Source organism: Lagenorhynchus albirostris, chromosome 17 (genome assembly GCF_949774975.1).
Source record: "Lagenorhynchus albirostris chromosome 17, mLagAlb1.1, whole genome shotgun sequence".
Lineage (NCBI taxonomy): Eukaryota > Metazoa > Chordata > Mammalia > Artiodactyla > Delphinidae > Lagenorhynchus > Lagenorhynchus albirostris.
This window is the reverse complement of record NC_083111.1, coordinates 77,933,640-77,961,502: the sequence shown is the minus strand read 5'-3', so window position 1 is coordinate 77,961,502 and position 27,863 is coordinate 77,933,640. Positions and strand designations below refer to the sequence as shown.

Sequence of the window (27,863 nt, the reverse complement as noted above, 5' to 3'; positions counted from 1 at the left end):
CAGATACTAAGGATAATTAATAAGAATACAGTAAATTCCACAGGTCAGTGATTGGACCTTTGCTCCTCCTGGTAACATGCTGTTGCTTCTTTCAAGTGACTGTTTTACTGAAGGAAATAAAACAGCTCTTATCTTGAAATGTCCATAAATCAGGTTTATAATTGGATTTATGATAAGGCCCATTCCTCATTAGGATAAATGTATATGTTTTTGCTGGGACAAAACTAGAAGAAACTTAGAAGATGTTTTTAATTCCAGTATAATTAGAACAATTTCACATCGAAAAGTTCAGGTCAGAAAAGCTCCCTTCTGTCTCTGTAACCTTAGATACCTTGCTTAACCTTTCCAAGGCTTGGTTTCCAGAGCTCTCCACCATTGTTATAACTGTTGAGAGATTTAAAGTAGATAATGCAGGTAATGCAGTGTGCTGTCGATATTTAGCTCTCCGTGCATATATGCACATAAATTTCAGAGCATAACTGGCAAGTACTGACCATCTGTACTGTAGTATACTTTACGTGCAGACATTTGCATATTAAGTTTGTGAGGGTGAAGTTGTTATTTTTCTGCTTTTACCGATGAAGACATTGGTACAGAGATACTGAGTAACTTGCACAGAGTTATACAGCTAAGAAGCAAAACTGAGCTTTGAACCCAGATCTGTCTGACAGACTAGTCTGTGCTCTTTTCATACCTGAGTGCACAGTGCAGCAGTATCTCCTCTGAGATGCACAAAGGAGAGAATTACTTAAACTTAGTGGCTCCCACTAAGGGATAAGAAGCTAAGAGTGCTCAGCCCTGCTTAACTCATGAGGCAGCCAGCCTTCTTGATCTCTCACTCTGGGATCCGGGATGTAATAACGGGCAGTCCTTCCCCCTCATGTAAACTTTGTTATGGTAAATGAGGGAGGGAGAGAAGGAAGAAACCTCAAGCACTTGTGGTCACATACTTTATTTTATATCAGTCGAAATATTAAGGCTGGAGATATAGGGATGAAAGCACGTGGACTGATCCATGTGAAAGGAGTGTGAAAAAGAAATAATTGTGAGTAAACACTTGCAATCTCTAGATGATTAATGAGAATTCTCTGCATGTGTCATTCCTGTGACCCATTGTATAGGACAAGGAGAGGGTCCTGAACCCTCAGTACTTGCAAACACCAGAATACCTCAACCCTGCAGCCCAGTGGAGCTGTCCAGAGTTCTGAAGAGGTCCTCCGGGCTAGATACTCTTGATAGAATGGGATTGAGTACAATGCATGGTGTTGGTGTTGAAATTCCCTTGCAAGGAGTTCAGAAACCCAACAGCCTACCTAAAGACCTTGTGAAAAGTGGGGAGCAGTGATGAGAGACCAGGAGTGTGAGGTTCTTAAGGCCACAGCCAATATCCCTCCTGTCTCTAAATCCACAAGTTTATCACATGGTGGGAACTTAATACATGCTTACGAAAGAGGGACCCCCATGACAGATATTCAAGAGGGACATCAGAGTGGGACCTGACTGCAGTCTGAGCTCATAAGGAGCAGTGTGGCCATGGAAGGCACTTGGAGTTAGGAGCCAGAGCATCTGGTTTCATGTCCCAGTTCATCCACCAAGTAGCTTTGGGTTTTTGAACTCTACCCCTCTTATCCTCTTCTGCTTTCCTAAGTTGGAAATCATTGTCAGCAACGTCATTTCCTACGTAAATGTGCTGTGAGGGTTAAATGAGTTGATGTAGGAAGCACTGTTCTGTGAAGCCTTATTAAGCCCAATACTGATATCAATTGTTATTTCTGTCTTTTTTGAATCCCTAGCCCAGGGCCTTCCTCAGAGCAGTTGCTCCCTAAATATTCTTTGGATTGAATCAGATCGAGAACCTGGCTTCAGTGACTTCTGTTGAGAATGGAAAATTTTGAGTTTGTGCTTAGCAATCCCAGAAAGAGGCACACGTATCCCATTCTCTAAATATAAACAGTGTGCGGCATTCTCCATCCTTGTTGAGGAGGCTTGCATCTTTGATTCTTGCCCCAGGATGAAACAGGTTCTGGTAGTTTTAGCAGCGTTTGGTTGAGTGTAATAAAGAAGGACCAGCTGGGCAGACCAGATGTGAGACGTTTCTTGATGCTTAATGAAAACTCACTCTGCAGGGTCTTCCTTCCCTTGATGTGTGCCCTGAGCTCACTGCAGTAATCCCTGTGAGGAAGGGAGATTTAAACCTTTAATTACTACAGTTTGTACATTCATGTACTCATTTTTATGGTGTTATTAAGGGAAAAGACCTTAGACCTAAATACAATTCCATCACTTAATAGTTATGCAAAATGTGGCAGTAGTAGCTGTTTGCATGATAATCATACTATTGAAGATGAGGAAATTGAAGCACAGAGAGGGAATTTCTGGCCCAAATTCACCCGTAAAGTTGGTGATAAGAGTCTCCGTTAGAGCTGAAGTTTTCATTTTCCCATTCCCGTTTCATGCCGTATTCTAGGTGACCTCAGTAATACGTTTGGGTATAAAGCAGGTGCTGTCAGGCGGTGCTTTGTCAGGGCTTTGGTACCCATTCTTCACGTGGTCCTCACAACCACTCGGGAGGAAAGTTTATTGTCCTCACGCTGGAGATGAGCGAACTGAGGTCCACAGATGCCCAGTGACTTGTCTGAGGTCGGGCAGCAGGTACCTAGTGAGGTGTAACGGGCAGGATTTTGCTTAGGTCAGCATGACCTCTTTCCGCACCAGTTGGCTTTTTGTTTTTTGTTTGTTTTGCTTTGTGGAAATTGATCTTTCTCAGATGATTTTATTTATTTATCCAGACTCTCATTTTGCATATTGCAGTTGATGGAGAGTCAGATAACCCAAGCCAGTTCTTGCCGAACCAGCAAGATACAGGGGCAAAGGCACCAGGCTTAGAGCTAAAGACACTTGGATTCCAGGCACCTCTTTTGTGTGCACTTTTTACAAAGCAGTGATGCGAGGCCTGTGGTCCTTACTGTACTCATCTTTAAAGTGTGAATGATGGTGCCTACACCTTGGTTGTTAATCACATTTAATTACATCAGATAGGTGCACATATTTTAAGTGTTGTAGATTTGAGGGAATAGGATTTTTTTTCCCTTCCAACCTCCCAGTTTCCCCACTGGGATGGGATGGTATTCTCCTATCCAATGAGAGTGACAGGGCCAAGTATATCCTGTGGTCTTTACTCAGTATTTACCGTGGTCTGTCTCTCTTGTTTTTTCCCCTTTCTCCTCCTTCTAAAGGGTCTGATGGGTCCAGGAGGCAAGGATGGACCTCCTGGTTTGCAAGGTCTCCGAGTAAGTAAACTGTCTTTCCTTTCTGGTGCCCCAACTCAGCCACACTGCCCCCACCCCCCATTTTAGCTGCTCAGACAGAGGAGATGACCCCAGTCTTGGGAGCTTGGGATGAATATTGGAAGCAGATTGAAGGGTTAGATTGAGTTCATCAACAATGGTTGAGGATGGGCTATGTGTACAGCCTTGATCTGGGTCCTGGGTCATCTCATGCAGATGAGTCTGTGGTCTGCCATGAGTCATGTATATAGAAACTCACATCCCTGTGTGATCAGAGCCCCAGTAGAGGATGCCCAGTACTGAGAGAACACAGGGAAGGGACAACTGACCCAACCTGGGGGCCAGCCAGGGCCTCCTGAAAGTGGTAATGTTTGAGCTAAGTCTTAAGGAAAGAATAAGAAAAAATAGCAATGAAAGAATAGAGGTCTGCCAGTAGGCTGTCAGCCACTCCAATCTAAACATCTTCATTATTTTTGAATACCATGTCATAATTTCTTACGGTATTTCATTTCATTTAGCCCTTGTCTTTTTATCCAAACGGTGCACACCTTATGGGTTTGAATCCACCAGTAGGCACAGCTCCTGACACTGTGTTTTAAGGTGGAGGGCGTGGCATCTCTCTCCTCAGCGCCCTCACGGCAAACTGGGACCGACCTCGACTCTGTCCTCAGCTCCCAGCACGTGCCTGGCGCAGAGTAAGGGCTCAGCTCACGTTTCCTGACCTCGAGCCCTTAAGCTTGTAACATATTTTTTTAGTTTGTTTTATTCACATATAGTTGATTTACAACGTTAATTTTTGCTCTACAACAAAATGATTCAGTTATCCGTATATATACATTCTTTTTCATTTTCTTGTCCATTATGGTTTTTCACAGAATACTGAATATAATTCCCTGTGCTCTACAGTAGGACCTTGTTGTTATCCACTCTATATATACTAGTTTGCATGTGCTTACCCCAAACGCCCACTTCATCCCCTCCCCGCCCTCCTGCCCCTTGGCAACCACAAGTCTGTTCTCTATGTCTGTGGGTCTGTTTTGTAGATAAGTTCATTTGTGTCATATTTTATTTTATTTTTTAAATAAATTTATTTATTTTTGGCTGCGTTGGGTCTTCGTTGCTGCACGCGGGCTTTCTCTAGTCGCAGCGAGCGGGGGCTACTCTTTGCTGCGGTGCGCGGGCTTCTCATTGCAGTGGCTTCTCCTTGTGGAGCACGAGCTCTAGGTGCATGGACTTCAGTAGTTGTGGCACAGGGGCTCAGTAGTTGTGGCTCGTGGGCTCTAGAGCGCAGGCTCAGTAGTTGTGGTGCACGGACTTAGTTGCTCCGCAGCATGTGGGATATTCCCGGACCAGGGCTCGAACCCGTGTCCCCTGCATTGGCAGGCGGATTCTTAACCACTGCGCCACCAGGGAAGCCCCTTGTGTCATATTTTAGATTCCACATATAAGTGCTATCCTATGATATTTGTACTTCTCTTTCTGACTCACTTCACTTAGTATGATAATCTCTAGGTCCATCCAGGTTGCAGCAAATGGCATTATTTCATTCTTTTTTGCGGCTGTGTAATAATTCCATTGTATGTATACACCGTGTCTTCTTTACCTGTTTGTCTGTCGGTGGAGATTTAGGTTGTTTCCGTGTCTTGGCTATTGTGAATAGTGAAGCTTGTAGCATCTTTTACTGGTTCACTTAAGAAAACAGCTCCAGGGCACATGCATCCAGAGACCGTGAGGCAGCCCCTGGTGGTCGTGAGCTCATTGCCCTTGGAGGTTTTAGTTCAGAGTCCGGGTGACCTGACAGATGGGTGGAAATGAGGGTGCTGGCATCTGGCAGAGGCTGCCGCAGTCCCGTGTATGGCTTCACATATGACCTGGAGATTCCATAGCTCAGTGAAGTGGATGGTGTCACAGATTTGCTGGGATTCACTCTGTCTAAGGTGGTTGGGCCCACTGATCACACTGTACATCTTCAGTTCTGAAGTGGGCTGACCTGTTTCTGTGACTCAGCACAGACTCCAACCTGTCCTTACCCACCAGTGAACTTCCTCTTCTGGTTTCCAAGCACCTCTGCATCCTGTAACCATCTTGAAATCTCAGGATTCTAAGAGGAGCTTACTGTGAAGGCTAGCTCTGGAGCATGGTAGGGTGTCATGAAGGCAGGGCGGGTGGGAGAAGTCACTTATCCTACTAGAAGACCTTGGATATGTCACCTCCCACTCAACATCACCAGCCCTGGCCTCAGTTTCACTGTCAGTCAGATGGATCAAAGCTGGGTTGCCTTTGCCTCTGTATGGAGTGAGGATCCTGGACTTTGCAGCAAGACGCACCTGGGTTTGAAGCTCAGCTCTACTTCTCAGCAGCTGTGTGACCCTTTAAGACACCCAGCCTCTCTGAGCCTCTTTACTTTGTTATGGTGGGAAGGCAACCCAGCCGGCTGAGTTGTTGTGAGAAAAAGTGCCCAGCACAGGGCCCTGGTGGGCAGCAGGACGTGGCAGCTGTCACGGCACTCGTTCTCCTGACACGCTCACGCACAGTCTTAGGAGAAAACAGCAGTCCTGTGCCTTACGTGACTGACGTTTAGATGACCCTTATCTCATCTCGCCTTGAAGTGCTCCAAGTGTTACTTTTCCTGATACAGTGTTAGACGGTGAGTGGAACTCTTGATGCAAGGATGACTGCAAAGGTTTTTTGTTTTTCTTTAATCTATATCTTTATTTAATTGGCTCTTATTAAGGGGAGAGGGGACAAATCTTGCCTGGAGCTTGCTTGTCTAGGCCCACGCTTCCTTGGCCGTGACTTCTTGGCACCCCAAAAAGTGTTCGTATGTTGCCCAGGGACGGTTGTTGTCCTTCCCAGAAACACCTCTAACCCCTAAGAGTAATAATACCAGCTACGCATGCAGCAGGGGCAGGGGCCTTGGGGATTGGACGCGTGCCCCAAGAGTGAAGATTTGAGGAGTAAAAGAGGGGGACCCAGAGAAGCAGTCAGGGTAGGGCTGAGGTAGGGGTGCACATAGTGAGTCGCTGAGCTCCATCTAAGTACCAGGCCTCCTGACGGTGCTGGGGAAGGGCTGCCGTCCCTCTGTCCATGGGCGGACAGTGGGCTCAGCCACCAGCGCCTCTCAGGGACGCACACACAGGACCGCGTGTCTCTAGGGCCTTCTTCCTTCCTCCCGTCTTCCCTTCCGTGCATCAGTCAGCAGCAAAGCCCACGAGTGCCCTGACGAAGCACAGGTGCTGCGCTAAATGCTCTGGGATCCCGTGGGACTTGAGACGCATGAACAGTGAAGCCAGATGCCTCCGTGGGGACCAATAAAGACTGTAAGTGTAGAGAGGACAGAGGGAGCTCGGTGGAGAGAGGCCATGGGGCTGGGAACAGGGAGCGTGGTATTTGAGGCAGCCCCGCAGGAGTGAGCGGATTTCAGCAGGAACAGATGGGGACACTGAAGAGAGTAATTCAGACACAGGGAGCCCCCCCCCCCGCCCGAGAGGACACTTGCTCACGTCCATCTGCTTTTATCCGGCTCCCCGGTCTCCAGCTCGGAAGCGCGTGTGTAAGTAGAAGGGCCACACACGTGGCTTTTACTTTAGCCTCTGCCAGCATCCTACGAGGACCCTGGCCTGATTTCTCTTCTTTTTCTGTTTCTCTTGTCCTTTCCCATCTCTGCCATTTTTCTTCTACTAGCCCTTCTCCCATCCCTGCATCTTCTTTGCTCCCTTGTCCTTCCTTCCACAAATTCATTGGTTCAGCAAATATTTCTTCATCATTTACTGGGTGATGGGCATTGTTCTAGGCAAGTGGGGTCCTTCAGTGAGAAGAATAAAGATCCCTGCCTTCAAGATGCTTACATTCTGGTGGCAAGGAAAAGAATCATGCTGATCAGCATTTAAATAAACAATTCTGGAAGAGCCACGGAGAAAGTCCTGTTCTGGCGGGTTCTCAGGAGGTGAGGGAGTTGGCTGTACGGGTAGCTGAGGGGACAGCAGAGCAGGCAGAGGAAACAGCTAGAGCTAAGGCCCTGGGGCAGGCGGCTGCTTGTGTGTCAGCACAGAGGCCTGTGTGGCCAGAGCGAGCAAGGGCCCAGCATGGAGGAGGCGAAGTCCTAAAACTGGGAGCAGGTTCGTGTCGGGCCTCGTGGGCCATTGTGAGGGTCTTGGCTTTTACTGTGAGCGACGTGGGGCTGTTGAGTGTGTTCAAAACTGTTTTATTATGAAAAAAATTAAACATATACAAAAATAGAAAAGTGAAGTAACCCCCTTATCCCCCAAGCCCATTGCAGCGCTTGCCGAGTCACTGGCCAGTGGGTTTCACACCCTCACCCACTAGCACCCACTGCTGGGTGAGTTTGAAGCAATTTCAAACAGCATCACATTGCGTCTCTAAATATTTCAGCACGTACGTAAAAGAAACAAAACCTTAATACCGTCATCCCACCTAAATCTATGAAAAAGCTTCTTCGTGTATTCACTTTGGGTTCACCATTTCCTGGACTGTCTCATACATTTCTGGTTGCAGTTTGTTCATACAGGATTTGGGGTGCAGACGTGGCGTGGCCCAGGTTACATTCTAAACGCATCCATCTGGCCACCGTGTTGAGAACAGACTGCAGCAGGAGGAGAGCGATTAGGGAGGGGATGATGGCAGTGACCCAAAGAGAAAGGGAAGAGGGCGCGGCCCAGATGGGGGTGGGGGGTGGGCGTGGCTGGGAGGAGCGCCCGTCCTGGGCCAGGTGGTCTGCCAGGCAGGGGGACGCTGAAGCAGGGGCGGAGCCCTTGGCCTGAGAGACCCAGTGTCTAGCAGAGCAGGGTGAGCCGTGAGTCACAAGGCGGGGTGGTGAGGGTGTTAACAGAGGGTGTGCCGGGGCGCACAGGAGGGCTCCTCTCGCGTCCTGCCTCCTCCAGCGAATGGGGTACGATGGCCAAGCGTGTCCCTGGGGACCCCGTCCCTCCAGTGCCATTGGTGATCTCCTGACTTGAGCTGCTCCATCCCGGGGGTGTTGCTCCTCAGTGGCTTTACCTGTGGACAGACGACAGACAAACGGTGATGTTGGCGTGGGCTGGGGGGCAGCTTCCTGTTCAGCCAGCCGGTGGCTGAGTCAGGAAAGCCTGAGACAGGATGATGACTGATTCAAAACAGTGTCCCTCTCCTCCCCACACTGTGACCTGCCGTTCCCTGCTTCAATTGAAACGTCACTCTGAGAGCTGCTAATGTCAGCGCTCAGGCTGTGACAAGAGAAGAGACCAGAAGTGACAAGCCACAGGCACCTGGGAATTGAGATACTGAGACTAAAACACGGGGCGGGGAAAGGGATCCGGGCCCTTTATTTTAGAGATTAGCAACCGGCAGACAGTGTAATCTGTGGCGAGGTGAATGCATTCATTTTGGACAAAGCTGGTATTTTTCCACAATGACATAGTGAAAGGGGAGGGGCAGGAGCCAGGCACCCTCTTCCCCACCCCACCCCCATCCCCACCCCCACGCCCACGCCCACCCCCATCCCCACCCCCTTCCCCATGCCCACCCCCACCCCCATCCCCACCCCCTTCCCCACCCCCATCTTGCAGAGCCCATAGCCCTGGGAGATGGTTGCTGCCCCCTGAGGCGGGTGTTAGGCACTCATTGCCCCACTGCTTCCTGCCTTAGGTGGAGGTAGAGAAGGTACTCAAGCCTTTCTGAGGTTCAGATTTCCTCCTGCTTGTCTGAGCAGGGCGTTGGGGCCCGGGAGTGCTGTCTCTCGGCTGGAGCGGGCACTGCTACAAGTGCATCTGAACCCTGAATGATCCAAAGCAGAACCAGCCTGGCTCCAGGCTCCTGAGGCGCTTGGACACTCAAAAGCTTGCACGAGGTTGATTTTTCAAAAAAAAAAAAACAAAGAACTCTTGTGCCCTAATCATCCACCCCAAAATAGACATCCTGTCACTCTCACACCAGCCTATTTTAATTTTCTGTAGAGGACTTATATTTTTCTTATTTGAGAATTTGTTTTTGTTATCTCCACTAAAATGTACGTCTGTAAGAACATTCTTTTTGTATTTGCAGCACTTAGAGGAGTGCCTCACATTTATAAAAACATGTGTTTTTATATCTGCATTAAAATAAACATGAAAATATATATAAGCATATAAAATATGCATAAATGTATAATGTCATTCATGAGCATCAGATACAGTTAGTGTGCAAGAGTGAATGGATCACACCTGAGTGCTGCTTTCTGGGGGCTGACACACGTGGGTGGTGTGGGGAGAACAGGACCCAGCACTGGACATCTGGCCACCTGGGTTCTGACCTTCGACAGAGAATGTCCAACTTGTTTTTTTAACGTTTTCACCACCTTTACCCATTTCATCCACCTCCTACCCCTGTCTCCTCTGTCAACCACCAATCTGTTCGCTCTACCTACGAGTTCAGTTTTTTTTTAGATCCCATATCATAAGTGAGATTATACGGTACCGTGTCTTTCTCTGTCTGACGTATTGCACTTAGCATGACGCCCTCGAGGCTCATCCTTGTTGCATATGGCACAGTGTCCTTCTCTTTATGGCTGTCTGCTGTTCTCTTGTATGTGTACCACTATTTCTTTATCCATTGTTGCATCCCGGGGCACTTAGGGGCCTTCCATGGCTTGGCTGTTGTAAATAATGCTGCAGTGAACATGGGGGTGCATGTGTCTTTTCAAGGTAGTGTTTTCATTTTCCTTGGGTAAATACCCAGCATTGGGGTTGCTGGATCATGTGGTAGTTCCTTTTTTTTTTTTTTTGACCAACCTCCAAACTGTTCTCCATTGTGGCTGCACTAATTTACATTCCCCCCAACAGTGCACAGGGCTTCCCTCTTCTCCACACCCTCTCCAGCACTTGTTGTTCCTTGTCTTTTGGTAATAGCCACTCTAACGCGTGTGAGGTTATGTCTAGTTGTGATTTTGGTTTGCATCTCCCTGATGGTTAGTGATGTTGAGCACCCCTTTCATGTGCCTGTTGGTCATCTGGACGCGTCTAGAGTGCTCAGTTTTGAAGAAAAACACTTGGTTTCTTTAGTACCTTTACTGTTACTTGGCCTTCATCTTGCTCTGTGGTCCTAGTCACACCTAAAATAGTCTAGATATCTTCTTTCCTCTCTGGACAAAAAGGAGGGGAAAAAAAGTTCTGCTTAAGAGAGTTCCATGTTGTCAGACATTTAAACAATGTAAAATTTGGAATGTTTAAGCTAGAGAATCATCATGGTGGAAGGAATCTCTGAGATCGACAGTGAGAAATTTAATGTCCAGAAATATTAAATGACCTAACTGCTCAAGGTTGCTCAGGGCTTTGTCACTGCCCCTCCCTCAAGCTGGGGACAGCCTCTTTGGTTCCTCTGATCATTCTCTTAGTATCTTCTGTCTTCTCTTCTCTCTTATCAAGAAGTGAGAACCGAAGAAGGGACACTATGAGATATGGTGCTCCCCTTCTTCCTAGAGATGCAGTGATCACCACATGTCTCTTGCTGGGCCCGACTGTGTCAGTTGCTTTAAAAACATATGTTAAGGGCTTCCCTGGTGGCGCAGTGGTTGAGAGTCCGCCTGCCGATGCAGGGGACACGGGTTCGTGCCCCAGTCCGGGAAGATCCCACATGCCGCGGAGCGGCTGGGCCCGTGAGCCATGGCCGCTGAGCCTGTGCGTCCAGAGCCTGTGCTCCACAACGGGAGAGGCCACGACAGTGAGAGGCCCGCGTACCGCAAAAAAAAACATGTTAAAAACAGAACCTCTACACGTATAGAACTAATATAAGGTAGGAAGGAAATAATATTGGTTGAATTGTCATTGCATAGCAGGCACTTAGGTTTTTTCTTTTGTTTTTTTTTTTTTTGCACACGTTTCTCACTTAATTCTCACAAGGATCCTATGAAGTCTGGCAGTTTTAATCCCATTCTGCAAATGAGGAAACCAAGACTTGAAGGTATAAATCAGATTATCCAGCATCACACAGATTATAAATGGTGAGGCAGGGATTAGAACTCAGGCTGTCCTGGCTCCAAACCTTTCCTGTTTTTGCTTTAGAATGGTGTGTGTGTGTCCACTTACACACCAGAATTCTAAACTGGACACTAGCAGTCCTTTCGGCGGAAGCCTTGGAGAGACCTAGGACCCCTTGTAACTGCCAGTGCGTGTTCTGAAGGATGCCCTGAGCTCCTGTCACTTTAATCTCTAGCTTCTGCCCTTGGAGCCGAGGGTCTTCCGTGGCTGCAAGCGCTCAGGCCATCAGCCCTGATTTCTAGTAGATTTGAGAGAGAGAAACACTAGTGGTCTTTTGTAAGTGGCAGCCTGGGTTGAATGTGTTTTACTTTTCCATTTGTAAAGCCTTTTTTCTTGCCTTTCTCTGCTCTGCCAGATGGTAATGGCATCATTTGGCTCGCAGGCCACTGTTGGATGCCTTTCGTGGCGTGGAGCCAGGTTTATTTCAGGACCCTCTAGGTTTTCTCTGAGCACCTGGTTTCAGCTCTAACCGGTAGAAAATAATCACGTTTGGCATTTGGAGGCACGGAGAACAGGGACTGAGCAGAAAGACCATACGGCTCATATTAGAACCACTTGCACAAGCAATCCTTTCATCGGATAATGGCCCCTCGCACGGCTGTGTTAAAGCGTCCTGGCTGGGAAGGAATTGCTCTTTTGAATTTATAGGCTTCCCTCTTCTCCACAGACAGACAGGCAGCCTCAGAGATACTGGTCTCGCTCAGCATCCTGGCATCCAGAAGGGCTTGAAATATCCGCCCTTGTGATAAATTACAAACATTTATCCAGACGTTGTGTTGGCTAGCAGTTTAAAAGAGCAGAAAAGGAAAAAGACAAGGAACCGGCTTATTGTTAACAAACAGTTCTGTATTGCTGCAGACCTTGGCGCTGGCCAGCACATCTCAAATCCCCACACCCAAGTATGGGTGCAAAATGCAGAGGGTACATAGCTGCTGCTACATCCACCAGTAGCTTTACCATCACCACCAGTAACATTATCACCATCACCATCACCACCATTACCATCACCACCACTTCCGTCAACTCCACCATCACCACCACCAGCAGCACCATAATCACCACCATCAACACAGCAACACCTCCACCATCACTATCACCTCCACCGCCACCATTACCTCTACCACCACCACCAGCAGCACCACCACCACTGCGTGTTTCTTAATGTCAGATCCTGTGCTAAGGACTTTGTGGACATTATCTTATTTAATCTCCGTGGCAGTGCTGGGAGGTAGTGGTTTTGAAACCAACTCTGCTTGACATGTGGTCTCTCACCCATGCCAGGGACTCAGAAGAGCAGAATTCTGCTGTTACCATTTCTTCTTCATCAGAGCCTCCGTCGTCTTCCTTCTCATTCTCATAACTATCTATTACATCTGCGTGACGCTTTGTTATGCTTTTTAAATCACTTCCTCAAATATTGAATTATTTCTTCCGCTACTGTCTTTTCAGATAATTACAATGATTATAATTTTCCACATGAGGAAACTAAGATTCAGCAAGTTTTAAATGGCTTGCCCGTCCTCATCTACCTCAGATTTAGAACTCTTTTTCTTATAATATTGTAGAGGAAAGGGGTTGGGAAAAGAACATAGAGACTCCCTTTGATCACAATGAGTGACCGAGTCCTTGCAACTACTTACTTAGAGCTTTATGCCCCATCCCTGGCGTTTCTAGCTCACGAGCTCTTGGGTGACACCAGGGAATGCGTCTCAAATATGTTTTTGCCCTACTTTGCCATTATTTCTCATCATTGCTGGGACTTCATGGAGGAGGTGGCACTGGACTGGGCTAGGACTTTGACAAGTTGAGATGGAGCATGCGTCCTACAGACAGGTGGCTTGGTGGGCCACGTTCCAGAGGCCAGGAGTCCTTGGGGTCTTTGGGGCCAGGCTAAGCAGCCCACGTGAGCTGTTGCTTAGGGTTGGGAACATGGCCACTGGATGCGAGACTGAAAAGGCATGTCAGAATCACGTGGTCTGTCAATTTCCAAATAAAACTCAGATGTTATGTCTTTTAGATAAGGAGGCGGCAAGTAACTTGGACAGAGCTTCTTTCCTCCTTATGGAAGAATAACCTGCCGGCACAGCTTGGCTCAGGGTCAGGGCACGTGACCGGGGTCAGCTCTCGTGGCTGTGGCTGCAGGAGGGGAGGGAGGAGAGCTCTGAGAGGCACCGGGGCAGCTCCGGACACTGTGGGTAGAGGAGATGTGAGCGCAGGTGCTGGAGCTGGACAGAGCCGTTACCGTGATATTTCTCTGGGTGATGCCCCTTTATGGATGGTCCACGAACCGTATGCCTTTCTTGGGGGAGAGGCTGCCTTGTGACACTGCCGCGATCACGAATCTCTGATGCTTTTCTCTTCCTCTGGCCTCTTGCCATCATCTTGCTTTTTTCCTTCTTGCTGAAAATCTAACACTCGGGATGTCTGCTCCTCTGGATGCACTGCTTTGCATTTCTGTATCTCCTACCACACCTCTCCGACCTGCCCGTAATTCTCCTTTTCAGGTCCATTTTACTGACTTCCCTGGCATTGGAGAACCTCCTGACTCCATGCCCTCTGCACATTTCCTTATCGTCTCAGGTGTTCGTCTTCTGAGCATTAGTGTGTCATTACATACAGTCCCCAAGCTCCAGCAGAGCGAAGAGCTGCTGAGAACTCATACATCCCTCAAACAGTGGCGGGTCCTCTGCAAGAGGGAAACTGCAGCTGCGTCCCCTAGCAGATGTGGCCGCTTTAGTTAGTGATTCTGCTCAGTCACAGCCCAGACCTTCTCATCCCTTCGTCTTCCATCTGGTCCTTGCTTACCAACCGCTAAATGTTCTAGCCCTTCATTGCGTTCAGCCTCTCCTCCAAACGTCTCTGGCCTGGGTTCTGAATTCTGATGACTACTCACCAGGCCGTTCTGCTGACCTCGGAGGGAAGTGGTTTATCCATCTTGGAAATAACGCTGTGGCATAACTTGGAAGCGGGTGGAGGGGGTGTCCGTCTAGATAGAAAATTGAAGAGGTCTTGTTTCCATTCGCTGAGGAAGGGGAGCTGGCCATTCTCAGCTCTCTCATGGTCAGCTCCCGATGATTTCAGTAATCAGAGCAGGACGGCTGCACAGACAGGACTCCTCCTAGGCTCGGCTCCCTTCTGAAGGTGTCTGTGACTGCATTTTGAATTTTACCTGACAAGTGTCGAGGAACTCATCCTGACCTGGACCTAATCGCGCCTTCCGGGCTGATGTGCTCCAGCTCAAGGGGTGCAGGCCCAGGGGCCTCTCAATCAGACCACCTCACTCTCTCTGCAAGTCGGCCAACGGCTTTCCTCCCTAACAGCCCTTCTCTCTACCCTCTCATTGCTGTTCCCACTGCCACTGTCCTGGCTCAGGTCCACATCAGTCCCGAAGGGACAAGTTACACATCCAGCCCGCGAATGTTCATTGAGTCTCCACCACGCGGCGGGCCTTGCTCTGGGCCCGTGGATGTAGCACTGAAGAAAAGCAGAGCCAGTCCTCGATTCAGACGAGCATCCCAGTGGGTAGACGGGCAGTTGGCAGAAACGAACGTCAACAGTGTATGTGGTGGTGATAGAAACAAAGGGAAATACAGCGGGGCAAGGAGAGAGGGCGGGATGGGGACCGCGGTCAGAGAAGGCATTCGGGTGAGGGGGACGTCTGGCAGAGACCAGATGGAATTGAGGGATGGAGCCATGTGGGCACCTGGGAACCAGCATTCCAGGCAGAAGCACCTGGAAGGGGCCTCTTGGGGCAGGTTGTGGGTGGAGGTGCCCCAGGACCGCTCCCTGGGCTCAGCACCGACTACGCGCTCCCAAGACGTGGTGGCGGGGAGGGGAGGGAAAAGGTGGGATCCACGGGACCCCGGAGGGCTGGGCTGGCATGGTCCAAGGTCGCAAAGACACCTTCCCCCTGGGGATGGGGGAGCACACGGGGACAGACCAGAGTGTCCAGTGGCAGAGACAGCAGAGGGCCAGGGTTTCAGAGAGAGTGAAGGAGCCGACGCCGTCTAGCTCCTGTAATCTAGCAGTCTAGATATTAGAGATATTTTGTAGAACTTTCGTCATCTTCAGAGCCCTGGGAAGTAAGAGTCACACGTACAGGCTCCAGCACACACAGATCTGGGGCTGAATCTTAACCCCGTCACATTCTAGCTGTGTCACATGTGAGACTTGACTCTGAACCTCAGTTTCCACACCTCCCAGTGGGACTGAGAACACCTGCATCACAGGGGCGTCCTGCAGAGTAAAGACGTAAGGGAAATGTGGGAAACCCCAAAAGAGGGTTTGACACAAAACAGGTACTCAAGGAATGCAGTTCTCATTCAGAGTCTTGTTTTACTTTTCATTTCTGACTGCAGTGCTTTGACGTCATGAGAACAACTGTGAGCAAAAGAAAGCAAACAGACGGGCCTTCCATCATTCACATTCCGCTGTAACACAACGCACGCCGTGTGCTGTGTAGCTAAGCAGCACACACCACACCCCTGTTCAAAGGGATAGACTCTGAGGCTTAGTGAGACAGGTCACTCCCACAGGATGACCCGCTGGGGTCCTGCACAGCAGTGTGGAGTCTAACAGCAGAAGAGCAGAAATGGTCCAAATGACCTACCTGCCCAGAGTTTCATCCTTATGGTGAAATCCATGTAGCTGTGGAAAAGAATGGAATGGCTCTCCACGTGCTGATACAGGATGCATCCGGGTTAAATTGTTAAGTGCAAAAACCTAGTTTATCAGTAGATTGAATGATATGCTACAGTTTGTAAAGAAAAAAAGGGGGAGAGGGAGAGAATGTGTGTGTGTGTGTGTGTGTGTGCAAAGCTTACCTAAACATAAAATGCCTCTGGCAAGATTAGCCAACATCTGGTAGGATTATTTGCTTTCAAGGAAAGGGACTGAGTGGCAGGGGACAGGATAAGGACATTTTACTCAGGTAGACCTTGCTGTACTTTTTGAATTTGGGGCCATGTGTTACCAAAATCATCCAAGTTACAGAGCCGGCATCCAAAGGCGAGCCTCCCTGACTCCAGACTTCTTCCCAATCCCACACTGCTTCCCTGTAGGGCATCCCGAGGGGGACGGGCTGTTATCAGGGAGTCTGCCCCAGACGTGCCATTAGACGGGCTCCGGGCACTGCCTGCCTGTTAATTTTGGCTGCTGCTTTTTTTTTTTTTTTTAACATCTTTATTGGAGTATAATTGCTTTACAATGGTGTGCTAGTTTCTGCTTTATAAGAAAGTAAATCAGCTATACATATACATATATCCCCATATCCCCTCCCTCTTGCATCTCCCTCCCACCCTCCCTATCCCACCCCTCCAGGCAGTCACAAAGCACCGAGCTGATCTCCCTGTGCCATGCGGCTGCTTCCCACTAGCTATCTACCTTACGTTTGGTAGTGTATATATGTCCATGCCTCTTACCCTTCTCCCTCCCCATATCCTCAAGTCCATTCTCTAGTCGGTCTGTGTTTTTATTCCTGTCTTACCCCTGGGTTCTTCATGACCATTTTTTTTCTCTCTTAAATTCCATATCAGGGAAAGAAAGGTGAGACTGGCCCTCCTGGAATCCCTGGATTGCTGGGGCAGCAGGTAATTACTGTCTTTAAATCCTCTTCCTTAGCAACACTGCTTGCTCTGGTTGAATAAGTGATGGGGTAACGATTCTCAGGTTGTAACCAGAATCTTGCATGGTCACCGCATCAGAGCATTAAAAAGAATGTTCAGTGGGACACTCGCCCTCCCTCTGCCCCTTGCTCCCCCTGCCTCCCATCTCAGGTGCTGGGAGAATGGCCATTTGGTCTCCTGGAGGGGTTTAGGCCTGGAGGAGGGCAGACCCTCATCTCCTCCCCCTGCCCCTCCTCGCCTCGCTCCCCCTCCGCTTTCAGACTCAGCTCTGGTGTAACGTCCTCTGGCCCCAGGCTTCGTCCAGCTTCCCACTCCCACACAGCCTCACGTGTGCTGTCCTTGTGGCCCTCTGTGGACCTCCACAGCCAGCCCGCCAGGTGGGCAGGCTCGGGGTCACCTCATTTCACAGATGAGGGGCGAGCCTCCCAGATGCACAGAGACTCGCTCGGGGCCACACGCCGCTCAGCAGACACCTCCCTCCCTCCCAGGCCCCCTCATCTGTGTCACTTGAGCACCCCCTGCCTCCGACACACACACCTTAGTGTGGACAGAGCAAGGCGCCCGGCACTGGAGGCCGGAGCTCCCTTCATTCTCCCTTTGCCCCTTGCACCAAAGCTCACCACCCAGTCCCCAGCCCCAGCCTCCCCCGGAGCAGGGTTGGTAAATCCTGGGGAAGCAGTGTGCTGGGGGGGGGAAGCCCAGTTGTGGGGGCGGGGGCGGGGGAGGTTAGGAGGTTAGAGTCCCAGCCCTCGGCCCCTTTCTGGCTGTGGCGTCTTGGACAAGTCACTTTACCTTCTGAACTTCAACCTCATCATTTGTCACAAATACCAAGAAAAGTAAAAGGGGAGGGCGATTCGAAGAGAAGATGAGGGGATGTGACCCGGGTGATGGCGGGGGGTCCCGGAGGAGCAGAGAGCACCGGGCAGGGTGCTGTCCTGTCCTCCTGGGTGTGGTGGCCGCAGGCAGGCAGGCAGGCAGGTGGGATCACTAAGGGCTCGTCCACGGGCCGCCCCTGCGCTGCGGTAAATGGTCGGCTCCGGCGCCCGCCTGTTCCGGGCCGTCTCCACCTCCGTGCCCGAGTCCCATGGTGTTGACCACACTGTCCTTTGACATTGTCGGGGAGGCACCCCCCAGAGGACACTGCTAACTGCACTTCCAAAACCTGCTTTTCCCACGCTGACACGGGAGGTGTGTGACGGGCACCCCGCACACGAATCTCAGGCTTCATTTCAGTCCCTCGCGTCTGGGTTAGGCTGCAGCCCGGGCTGAGGGCCTGTAAAGTCAGCCATTACTCACCGTCTTCTAAAGATTCCACATTCACTGGCATTTTGATGTTCATAGCGAAAGAGTGTTTTTGCATTTGTTTTATGACCTTGCTTTCCAGTGAGCAAAGCTTGTGTGTTTCAAAAATTCACCATAAACCCAGCTCCGTCAAATCGCTTTAAGTTACAGATTTTTTTCCCTATAAATTTTTGTTGACTACTTTGGAAAATATATTTCTTTCTTTCATTTTTAATTTTGAAACCATTTTCCTTCAGCAAATCTTGGCTGAATGCCAGGCATTGAGCTGGGGCTGTGGATAAAAACACAATCAGCTTTCCCACAGCAGGGGTTTTGCCAGAAATAGGGCGCCCGATGTATTCGGGGATCTCAGTGGTTCAGAACCAACGTAGAGTGTATAATATGTCCTACCTGGCACCCCGCGTTGGATCACCACCCGATGGACGCAAAGCTGCGTTCAAGCCCACCACGCCCACACTGAGAGCAGTGTTTCCCCGGTGGATCACTGCCCATCTCTGTAATTCCCCCTTCCTGACATATCTGAATGCTCACCTTCCCTGGGCCTGGCCACGGTTTTCTTCTGCTTGCCATCGTGCATTGGTTCATTGGTTCATTGGTTCACTCACTCAGCAGGTGTTTACTAAATACCCGCTGCGTGCAGAGTCAGCTCTGGCGACGGGAAACCTAGCAGCCACTGTCCGTGCCCAGAGGAGCCAGATGTCACGGGGCAGAAAGAGATGCACGTAGAGTCTGACAGTCCTCTGAGCTGAGTCCTGGGAGAGGTGTATTCAGAGCTCTGGTTCTGGGCGAGAGGTCGTCAGCCTCTCTCGGGCCCAGAGGAGGGTCCCTACGCTGATCTGGAAAATCAAGGTTGGCTCTGTTGCAGCAGAAACTAAGTCATATGGTTTCCTGCTCTGATGAGAAGAGGGCAGAGGGCACATATGTTTAGTGTCTGCTCTTGTCAAACACTCTCCTTGGTGTTCATATATAATCGTGTATGTAACCACCTGTAATAACCACCTGTGAGAAAGCAATGCGTAGTCCATTTACAGTCTAAAGAAATTGAGCTCAGAGTTTAATTAGCTTTGCTTGTAACGGGCAGAGCCAGCACTGCGGCCTCAGAGTGAGCCAAGCCCCGGGCGGCTGGCATTCCAGAAGATGCTTTGGGTGCCTCTTTCAAGATGAAAATTTTCACCTGCTGGAATGTTTTAGACTCAGTATACACATGCTACGTGGTAGCTCCTGTATCCTGGCAGCCCAGGAAAAGTGGAAATCTGTGTCTGGTCTGGGCAACTGTTGATGCAAAGACGGTGCTGCAGTCAGGATGGCAGGAAGCCTCTTGAGTTGGTGGGGACACAGCCGGGGAAGGGGCCAACCCCAGACGGCTGAGTGGGTTCAAGGTCCTGGGCCTCTACGCAGGAACCCTGCTGAGGGGGGCAGTCATTGTGCCCCTGGAGTTACATACTGAGAGAAGGACTCACAGTCAGGAACAACTTCCGGAAAAAGCAAACATTACCGTCACGCGGGGAGTGTGATTGCCGTGCTAACCTATGCAAGTAATTTTCATTCATCTTCAAATTCCATCCAGTTTTGTAAATCTACTCCAATTGGAACTTGGTGGTTATTAGGAATAGTTATTTGCCATTCCATTATTAATAATGATAATTGGGTTAATTGGTTATTTATACATCATCACTGTAATCACTGAGCACATTAAGTAGCTGTTTAGCCACCATCGTATTAAGGAGGATCAAACGTTCTATTAATAATAATCAGACTTATCGGTTAATTGATAGAGTCATTACATAGTTTTTTTATTAGTAATAATTAAAGCAGTTATTTTGTTGTTAACATTTAGATCTATTGGCTCATTTGTCACTCTATTTCATAATTAGATGAATGGGTTATTTAGGTATTTTTATTGATGATAAAAAGAGAAGAGGGTGAAAACCTCCCATGAGCTGAGCTGGTGTCACGCACACCTTCGTTAATCCAGCCATACGAGGCCACCCCTCTTTTTTTATCACTCTCTCCTGTCTGCGTTTAATTCTGCAGTAGCCCTTCCCCGAGCTGCAGCCCCTGGGCAGCTCCACCCGGTGCCTCAGACACTCGCATCAAACACTCAGCCTTCTTCGGCAGGACGGCTGGTGCCCACCCCGTCCAGGTGCGCTCCCCGCCACAGCGTCCCCGCCTCGGCAAAGGGCCCCATCACCTATCCAGTCCTTCAGGGTCGTCCTCGTCCCTTCGCTCCACACACCCGACCTGCTGTGGAGTCTTGTCCACTTCTCCTTCCAAACACAACCAAGTCAGATAGGCTCTCGCTGTCCCGATTCTAAAGCCCAGATCCCAGCCATCCTGGCCCCCAGACCTGAAGCAACGCACCGGCCTCCCAGCTGCCCCCTCCCACCGCGGCACCCCACCACCTTCCCCGGGGCCCTGTCCCCGTCCCCTGCTCACTTCACTCCTTCACACTGACCCCGTCGGTCCTGCCAATGCACGGAGGTCCATCCAGTCTCAGGCCCCTGAACCCACTGTTCTCCCTTCCCCGGACTTTCTGGCCACTCAGTTCTCAGCTTAAACGTGGCCCCTTCTGCGGGGCCTGCCTTGACCAGCCCCAGCTAGGACAGCCCCTCAGTTACAGTCACGCTGACTTCAACCCTAGGACTTCCAGTCCCAAAATTGTCCCTTCGCTTGCTTCCGCACTTGTTCTCTCTGTCATCGCAGCCCCCTCACCAGCTTCTAACGCCTCCAAGGGCCTGACAAGCCACATCCTGCATCCTGGCTTGTGGGAGCACCCTGTGCAGAGCGGGCGGTGGCCCAGGACTTGAGGGATCCGCCTGCCCCCCGCCACCTCCCTCCTCCTCGTTCCTACCTGCACTCCTAATACTCTTTCCTCCGTAAACGGTGATTGAACATCGTCCCTGTGCCCTGAGAATAAAATGCTGAACAAAACCAGACACGGGCTCTGCCCTCCTGGGCCTTAAGATCCAGCGGGAAAATGCTGGGCGCTCCCTGTTTCTGTTTTTGAAGTTATTTCCCACTCTTCATACTTTATCCCTAAAGCTTGGGAGAAAATTTAGCAGTCAGTTTGTCCAATTTTTACAGCTGCTTTTTAAAAATAAAAGCCACACGTATGAACTAGACAGATGCAAAGCTCCCCTGGTTGACGTACAGGTGGGAGCTCAGGAGAGTGTCCCTCAACACACGCACGCAGGACGCGCCCCCGGACACAAGTCCTTGGAGCCCTGGTTTCCGCCTGGTCCGCGCACAACATCTGCATCAGTGACGAGCGGAGGGTGACTTGCCTCTGGCTCCTCAGAGAGTCCCTGGCCGCACGGAGACTGGCCTTTCAGTCTTGACTTCCCTTTAGCCACGTTTCCTTCCTGAAACCCTAATAATGTCCTCACCTATGAAAGAGGCATAATAGTGCAGAGTCTTTGGCTTTCAAGCAGCCTTTTAAACAAGTTTATTGAAGTGTAGTTTACGTACAGTGTTGTGTTCGTTTCTGCTGTACAGCAAAGTGACTCAGTTACGTGTGTACACATTCTTTTTCATATTCTTTTCCATCGTGGTTTATCCCAGGCTGTTGACTGCAGCTCCCTGTGCTGTACAGTAGGACCTTGTTGTTTATCCATCCTATACATAATAGTTTGCATCTGCTCACCCCAAACTCCCACTGCATCCTCCCACCACCTTGGCAACTACACGTCTGTTTTCCATGTCTGTGAGTCTGTTTCTGTTTTGTGAATAAGTTCGTTCGTATCATTTTTTTTTAGATTCCACATGTAAGTGATATCATATGATATTTGTCTTTGTCTGACTTACTTCATTTAGTATGATAACTTCTAGGTCCATCCATGTTGCTGCAAATGGTATTATTTCATTCTTTTTTATGACCGAGTAGTATTCCATTGTATGTATGTACCACATCTTCATTATCCATTCATCTGTTGATGGACATTTAGGTTGTTTCCACGTCATGGCTATGGTGAATAGTGAAGCTTGTAGCAAGCAGGGGTTTTTGTTTTGTTTTGTTTTGTTTTGTTCTGGTGGAAGGAAGGCAGCTTCGTGCCTAAAAATCCCAAAGCCAGTACGTGCAGAACAAAACAGAAAATTCATAAATTGCTTTGATTTAGTCATGAGCCATCTAGTTTCATTTGGAAACTTACCAACTAAGTGACTCAGATGGCCTTTCTGTTTGGGGTTTTGTTTAACTTATTTTCAGGCGAAAGAGAAGATAAAGTGGGGGGACTAATTAAAGTCAACCAGAAGTCTGGGGGGCGATTAGTTCCATCTAAACAGTAGTTGTTGCCCGTCACGGGTAAGGCCCCCAAGGCCACTGGAAGATTCAGAAGTGCCGCGTGCACCATCAGGCAGCTGACGTCGCGCTCAGCTCTGTGGAGTGCGCTAGGATCCGGGAGACACAAACGCCGCACCAGAGCCTTCCACCAGCGGCATCGCTGGGTCCGGCACTCTCCTCATGCCCCCAGCTACCCCATGGGAATCTCTCTTTAGTTGAGGCTCTGAAGGGCCTGTAAGTCACATCCTGGACTAACCCCTCCCCCCCAACCCCACCCCACATCTCTTCCTTCCCCTGCAGGCTTCCCCTGGAAAAGCCTCTCCTCCTCTTAGTGTCTCAGGTAGCATCCAACCCCCGCCGGATGCTCACCTGTCACCGCTGAACTGCCGTGCAGACCTCCGCTGGTCCGCATCCCTCCCCGCCGTCCACTTAGCACTGGCCCAGCCTCGCTGGTCTGCATCCCTCCCCGCCGTCCACTTAGCACTGGCCCAGCCTCACTGGCGTTTTGCCTGTGCCATGGTTTCACTGTCTCCTGGTCTGTCTCTTCCAGGATTCCTTCTCCCTAGGGATCCTAAGGCCAGCAGAATATCTTCCGAAGCACAGACCTGACTGTGTCTGTCTTCTAGAACACCTCTGTTATTCTGAGCTGCCTCAAAGACAAAGCCAGCCTTTTCAGACCCCAGACTTGCGGCCTAGTTTTAGGGGCCTCTGCTTCCTGTTCTTACTGGGCATCCCAGTCATGCCGAGCTGCCTGTTCCCCTTTGTCCTGCTCCGTCCTCGTGAGGTGCCCGCCCTCTTGGACCCCACCTCGTTTGCCAAGGCCCCATTTTGCCCTCCAAGACCAAACTCACGCTGCCCTCTGGGCTGATCCCCGATTTCCCCGCTATGGCTTTGCTTGATTTCTGTGCAGTTAGAGCATCTTTCTTCTTCGTTGTCATTTTCTATATTTTTAATTAGATTCAACAAATATCTCATGAGTTCTTCCACGTGCCAGGACCCAGGGGTTTGCTACAAAAACTCCGAAAAGAAAGTATTATTGTACCTTCTACTCTGCATGCTTAGAAACCAGGCTTTGGATAAACCAAATACTGTGCCTCGAGTCAAACAGCTGCTCGGAATTTAACCGTCTGCCTTTGATGCCGAGCCCACGGCTTTCCCAGGAGGTCACGGGCTTGCGTTTCATTTACTCTGCAAGACTGCAGTCTTCTGGAAGGGAGGGCTGGGTCACCTGGAGATCCGGAGGGAACACGGAAGGTGCCCGATACGTGTGGACTGGAGGAAGGACCTCTACCCCCGCCATCTGGATCTCCAGGAGCCGCTTCTCCAGAGGCCCCAGGACTCCGCAGAGGCCTCTGATGTAAGGACCGAAGCTTCTGCCTGCTCGCTCCCCACTCCCCGCTCCCCTCCGTGGCATTAGCGGGTGCTGCCAGCATCCTGTCGCCCACCGACACCTCGTCTTCCACCCGGGGCTCCTGTGCCCCCAGACTCCATGATGCTTCTCACTCATGAACACACTGCCCTTTTGCTGGTGGTGACAGATGTGAGGTTTCCTTGCCTCTGAAGCCTCCTGGGGGAGGGAGAACATTCTCTAGAACATTTGCACATGCAGGCCGTGAGAGGACGGAGGCTGCCACATAGCCTGGGACAATCGGGGTGCACGTCATGGGGCATGCACCCCACTGCTCTGTTCCCTCAGCGACCAGGCCCGGACCTCTTGTCCTCCTGCATCGTCATGTTCAGTCTTGGGGCTGTAGGATTCATACCCCCATTGCAGAGCACGGGGAAGTGGACCTCCACAAGGCCAGGAGCTCGCCACGTGGATAGGAGGCGGCATATCTGGGGTTCCACTCGCGCCCTTGACAATCAGCTCCTGCAGCGTGTGAACCCTGAGTGCCGGGGCTCACAGCCAGGGAGTCAGGGACCACCGAGGTCATGGCGCCCTGTGTGTAGAGACCTCAGAGAAGGCCAGGCGTATGCTAGGTGCCCTAAAATTCCACTTTGCTCCCTGCTGGCTGAGAGTGCCAGGTGTAGATGGCGATGGACCTGTGCACCCACACACCCCCCCAGCACCCCCTGCCCCTGGCTTGCAGAGGCGCTGGTATCAGAAACAAACGGAGTTTCGCTGGAGCTGAGTCCACTCTGACCTGGCGGGGCTGGACGCAGCCTTCCTGGGAGGAAGGTGTACACTGTGCCGTGTGATGGCCACAGTGTGGCCCCGGGGCAGCGTCCACGGGGCAGGCTGGCTCTAATTGAATCCTGACTGCTGTCCACCCCTTACCCCAACATTTCCCGCTGGGACTTGCAGGGCGCCCCTGGCCGGCTGGAAAGGAAGCCACGGCCACTGGCCAGCCCCTTGTGTGGCCGCGTCTGGAGCGGCTGTCCCACTCCCTCCAGCGCCGCCTCTTTGTAAGGCCCTTGCGGTGGTTATTTGATGACCGTGTGGGATTCTGCTCTCGGCCCTGAGCTGGTAGCATCAAACAGGCAGATAGTCATTAACCCATACCGCCTGCAGAGAAACGACCCGGGTGCCGTGGTCCTATGAAGGTGGTGGACTTGGAGATCACAGAGCTGGGCTTGAAAGCCCCAAGTTCATTTAACGCGCAGACAGTCTTTTAGGAGATGAGGCTGTTTAAGGGTGGACTGGCTGTGGCGGGCGGGGAGCTTGGCAGACACTTCACAAGGGAGGGGGTGAAGGACCAGGGACACTGTGCTGGATGCCACCGTGTCTAATGCCGGTTCCCTTTCCTCCAGGTTCCAGTTCCTCATCTTCAAAACGGGATGAACAGGGCCCGCCTGAAAGGATTAGCGTGAGGATTAAGATGAGGTGAAATGCGTGTAGCTCAGGGCAGAGTAAACCCTAAACGGAGGGTGCTGCCCCCTCGGCCTTCTACACCTGTGTTTCCTGCTCCCTCCTTGCAAGGGTCCCTGCTGGAACCCTGGGCTTGTAGTATTAGCAGCAGTGAGGATGGTAGTTAGGGTGCTGCATGGAGTTGGTCCAGACAGGTAATTCTCAGACCTGGATGCTCTCCACAGGTACCTGGGGAGTGTTCCGAAGTCACTGGCCCCTCAAATTTGTCCCAGACCTGTGCCTTAGAGTCCAGGCAAGGGGCCTGTTTACCTGTATTTACGACGAGCTTCCCAGGTGGTTCTGCAGCAGCTGGACTGCTCAGGATCCACTGGAGACGATGGCTGTGTGACCTCAGATGGGGCCCTTACCCTCTCTGAGCCTCAGTTTTCTTTATTGTTAAACAAGGAGGTTTAATTTCCAGTAGAGGATCCCTAGAGATCTGTCTACCCTAACATGCTGTGAGAGTGAAACTAACAAACGGCAGCAGCCCACAGGGACGTTTGCAGGAGACGGAGGAGGAAGGGGAAACAAGGTCAGAGTCATAAGCGGGTCAGGAGGCCAGCTTCCTGGAACGATCACTTTGAAAGAGGCCAGTGCATTCCAGGGGCCGTCAGCATCACGGGGAGTGTAAGGAGAGATGAAAGCTAAGTGTATCCCATTTGCTCTCAGAGAGAGCTGCCTGAGGGGAGAAGGGGCCTTGGATGAGTTCCGTGGGGTTGAGGTTGCTGTGAGAGCCTCAGAGGTCAGGGCGATGTAAAAAGGTCAACTGGAACATGCCTTATGGAGGGGTGGGTCCTGGGAGTGCCACCTGCAGGGCTCTTGCTCTGCCGGAGGTGAGCGGAGCTGAGCTGTGGCAGATGCAGGCGGAGCAGGACTGAGCCACAATGGGGGGGAGGTCACCAGCCGCCTTTGGTGCCCTCCCCCACCTCTGCCCTCATCCATTAGGGGGACACTGCATCTGTACCCACCCGGGCCACTGTCCAGCTCTGCCTGGCCATTCAGTTGCTCCAGCCCCAAGCAGATGTCTCCTAATAAAAGTAGACGTTCTCCCCAAAGGCTCTCCAGCACTGAGCGAGATACGTGGAAAACTAGGTCCAGGTGCCACCAAAAAGTTCTCTTCTGTAAACGTCGCCGTTCTCCGCCCTTTGTTGACTCACCAGCGCCCCCAGAGGGAGAAAAGGGAACTGTCCGCGGAAGCGGTAACCTTGGCCATTTTTTAGTATTTATCGTCCTCCAGTGGCGATGTATTGTTCTCTGGGAATGCACAGCGCTCTCCTCAGCTGTGTTCAATGCAGTTGACTTCTCCAAACGCTTACTGAGCACGAGCTCTATTCCAAGCCCTGGGCTTGTTGCTGTGCAAGATGAGATGCGGGGGGCAGCAAGAGGGGGGCTCTGCCTTCAGGGGCCCGGGGGTCAGATGAGAACTGTTGCACTGGCCTTCGGCTTGGGGGAGGGAGCGATTCATTCTGCCTGGGGAATTGCAGGAAATTTCAGAAAGGTGGAGACATCCATCCGAGCAGCGAGACAGGGGAGGGAGGGCATATTTGGAGAGACACCTGGACAAACAAAGGCCAGAGGTGCATCTCCTAGAACATGTGTAGTGGAGAGAGAGAGGGTTTGAACAGATCTCTTGATTCACCCCAGGTGATTCGATGCTGAATAATGCTTGGGAACCACTGTTCTAGAAGCTTTTTGTTAATGGGTTAACCCATCGTGTGTATGTGTGTTCACGCACGTACGTATTTATTGTAAATGCTCACATATTTTAAATATGTATTGGAATGGATGATATAACAGACAGTTATATTATCCCACCAGCCAGACAGTACACACGTTACCATTTTGCAAATTTTACTTCAGACCTTCTCTTTTTGCTCGTTACTTTTTGTTGAAAAAATGCAGTATTTCAAGTAAAGCGGCGGAACCCCCCTTCACTGGTCCCCATCCCTCTTCCCTCTCAGAGGACAGTGTCACCAGGAGGCTGCTCCACGCACGTTTGTAACCCAGGCTGTGCTCTTTCTCTGCAGGGCCCCCCAGGACCACCTGGCGTCCCAGGCCCCCCTGGACCCGGAGGCCCCCCGGTGAGCTTGGTTTTGATTTTCTCTCCCCAGGGCACTTAGATGGGGGTTCGTGGCCCTGGGAGCCGGGGACATCGTGGTGCAGAGCCACGTGTTCGCTCTTTGTCTGAGAGCAGAGCAAAGGCATGAGCAAGGAGGGCCCCCCCAGCAGCCGGCCCTGCAGCCCCTTCGATTGGAAATAGCATCTGAGCTACACAGCGCATCGTTGGCAGCTCCTAGAGATGCAGGGGGAGAGACACACTGGGCTGGGGTGGTCCTTCTGAGGTCTTTCAGGAGCGGGTGGTTTGTCTCCCCTCCCGCATTTCAGGAGCCCTCTGGGAAAGTTCCCTGTAGGCCGAGCGGAGAGATGGGGTCCCGCTGGGTGGGGCAGAGGGAGGTGTTTCCACCCATCCCACCAGGCAGGAATGAAGGTGCCGGTGGCCCCGACTGCAGACCA

General features: G+C 50.8%; 1 protein-coding gene across 1 annotated transcript in view; it reads left to right on the top strand.

Moving 5' to 3' along the window:
* COL22A1 (collagen type XXII alpha 1 chain) overlaps window positions 1–27,863 on the top strand; it is a 265,238-nt gene that overhangs the window by 131,355 nt on the left and 106,020 nt on the right. The window contains exons 22-24 of the mRNA XM_060128072.1: window positions 3,237–3,290; window positions 16,831–16,884; window positions 27,377–27,430. Coding sequence (XP_059984055.1) covers window positions 3,237–3,290; window positions 16,831–16,884; window positions 27,377–27,430 — 162 coding nt within the window. The remainder of the gene's footprint in view (window positions 1–3,236; window positions 3,291–16,830; window positions 16,885–27,376; window positions 27,431–27,863) is intronic.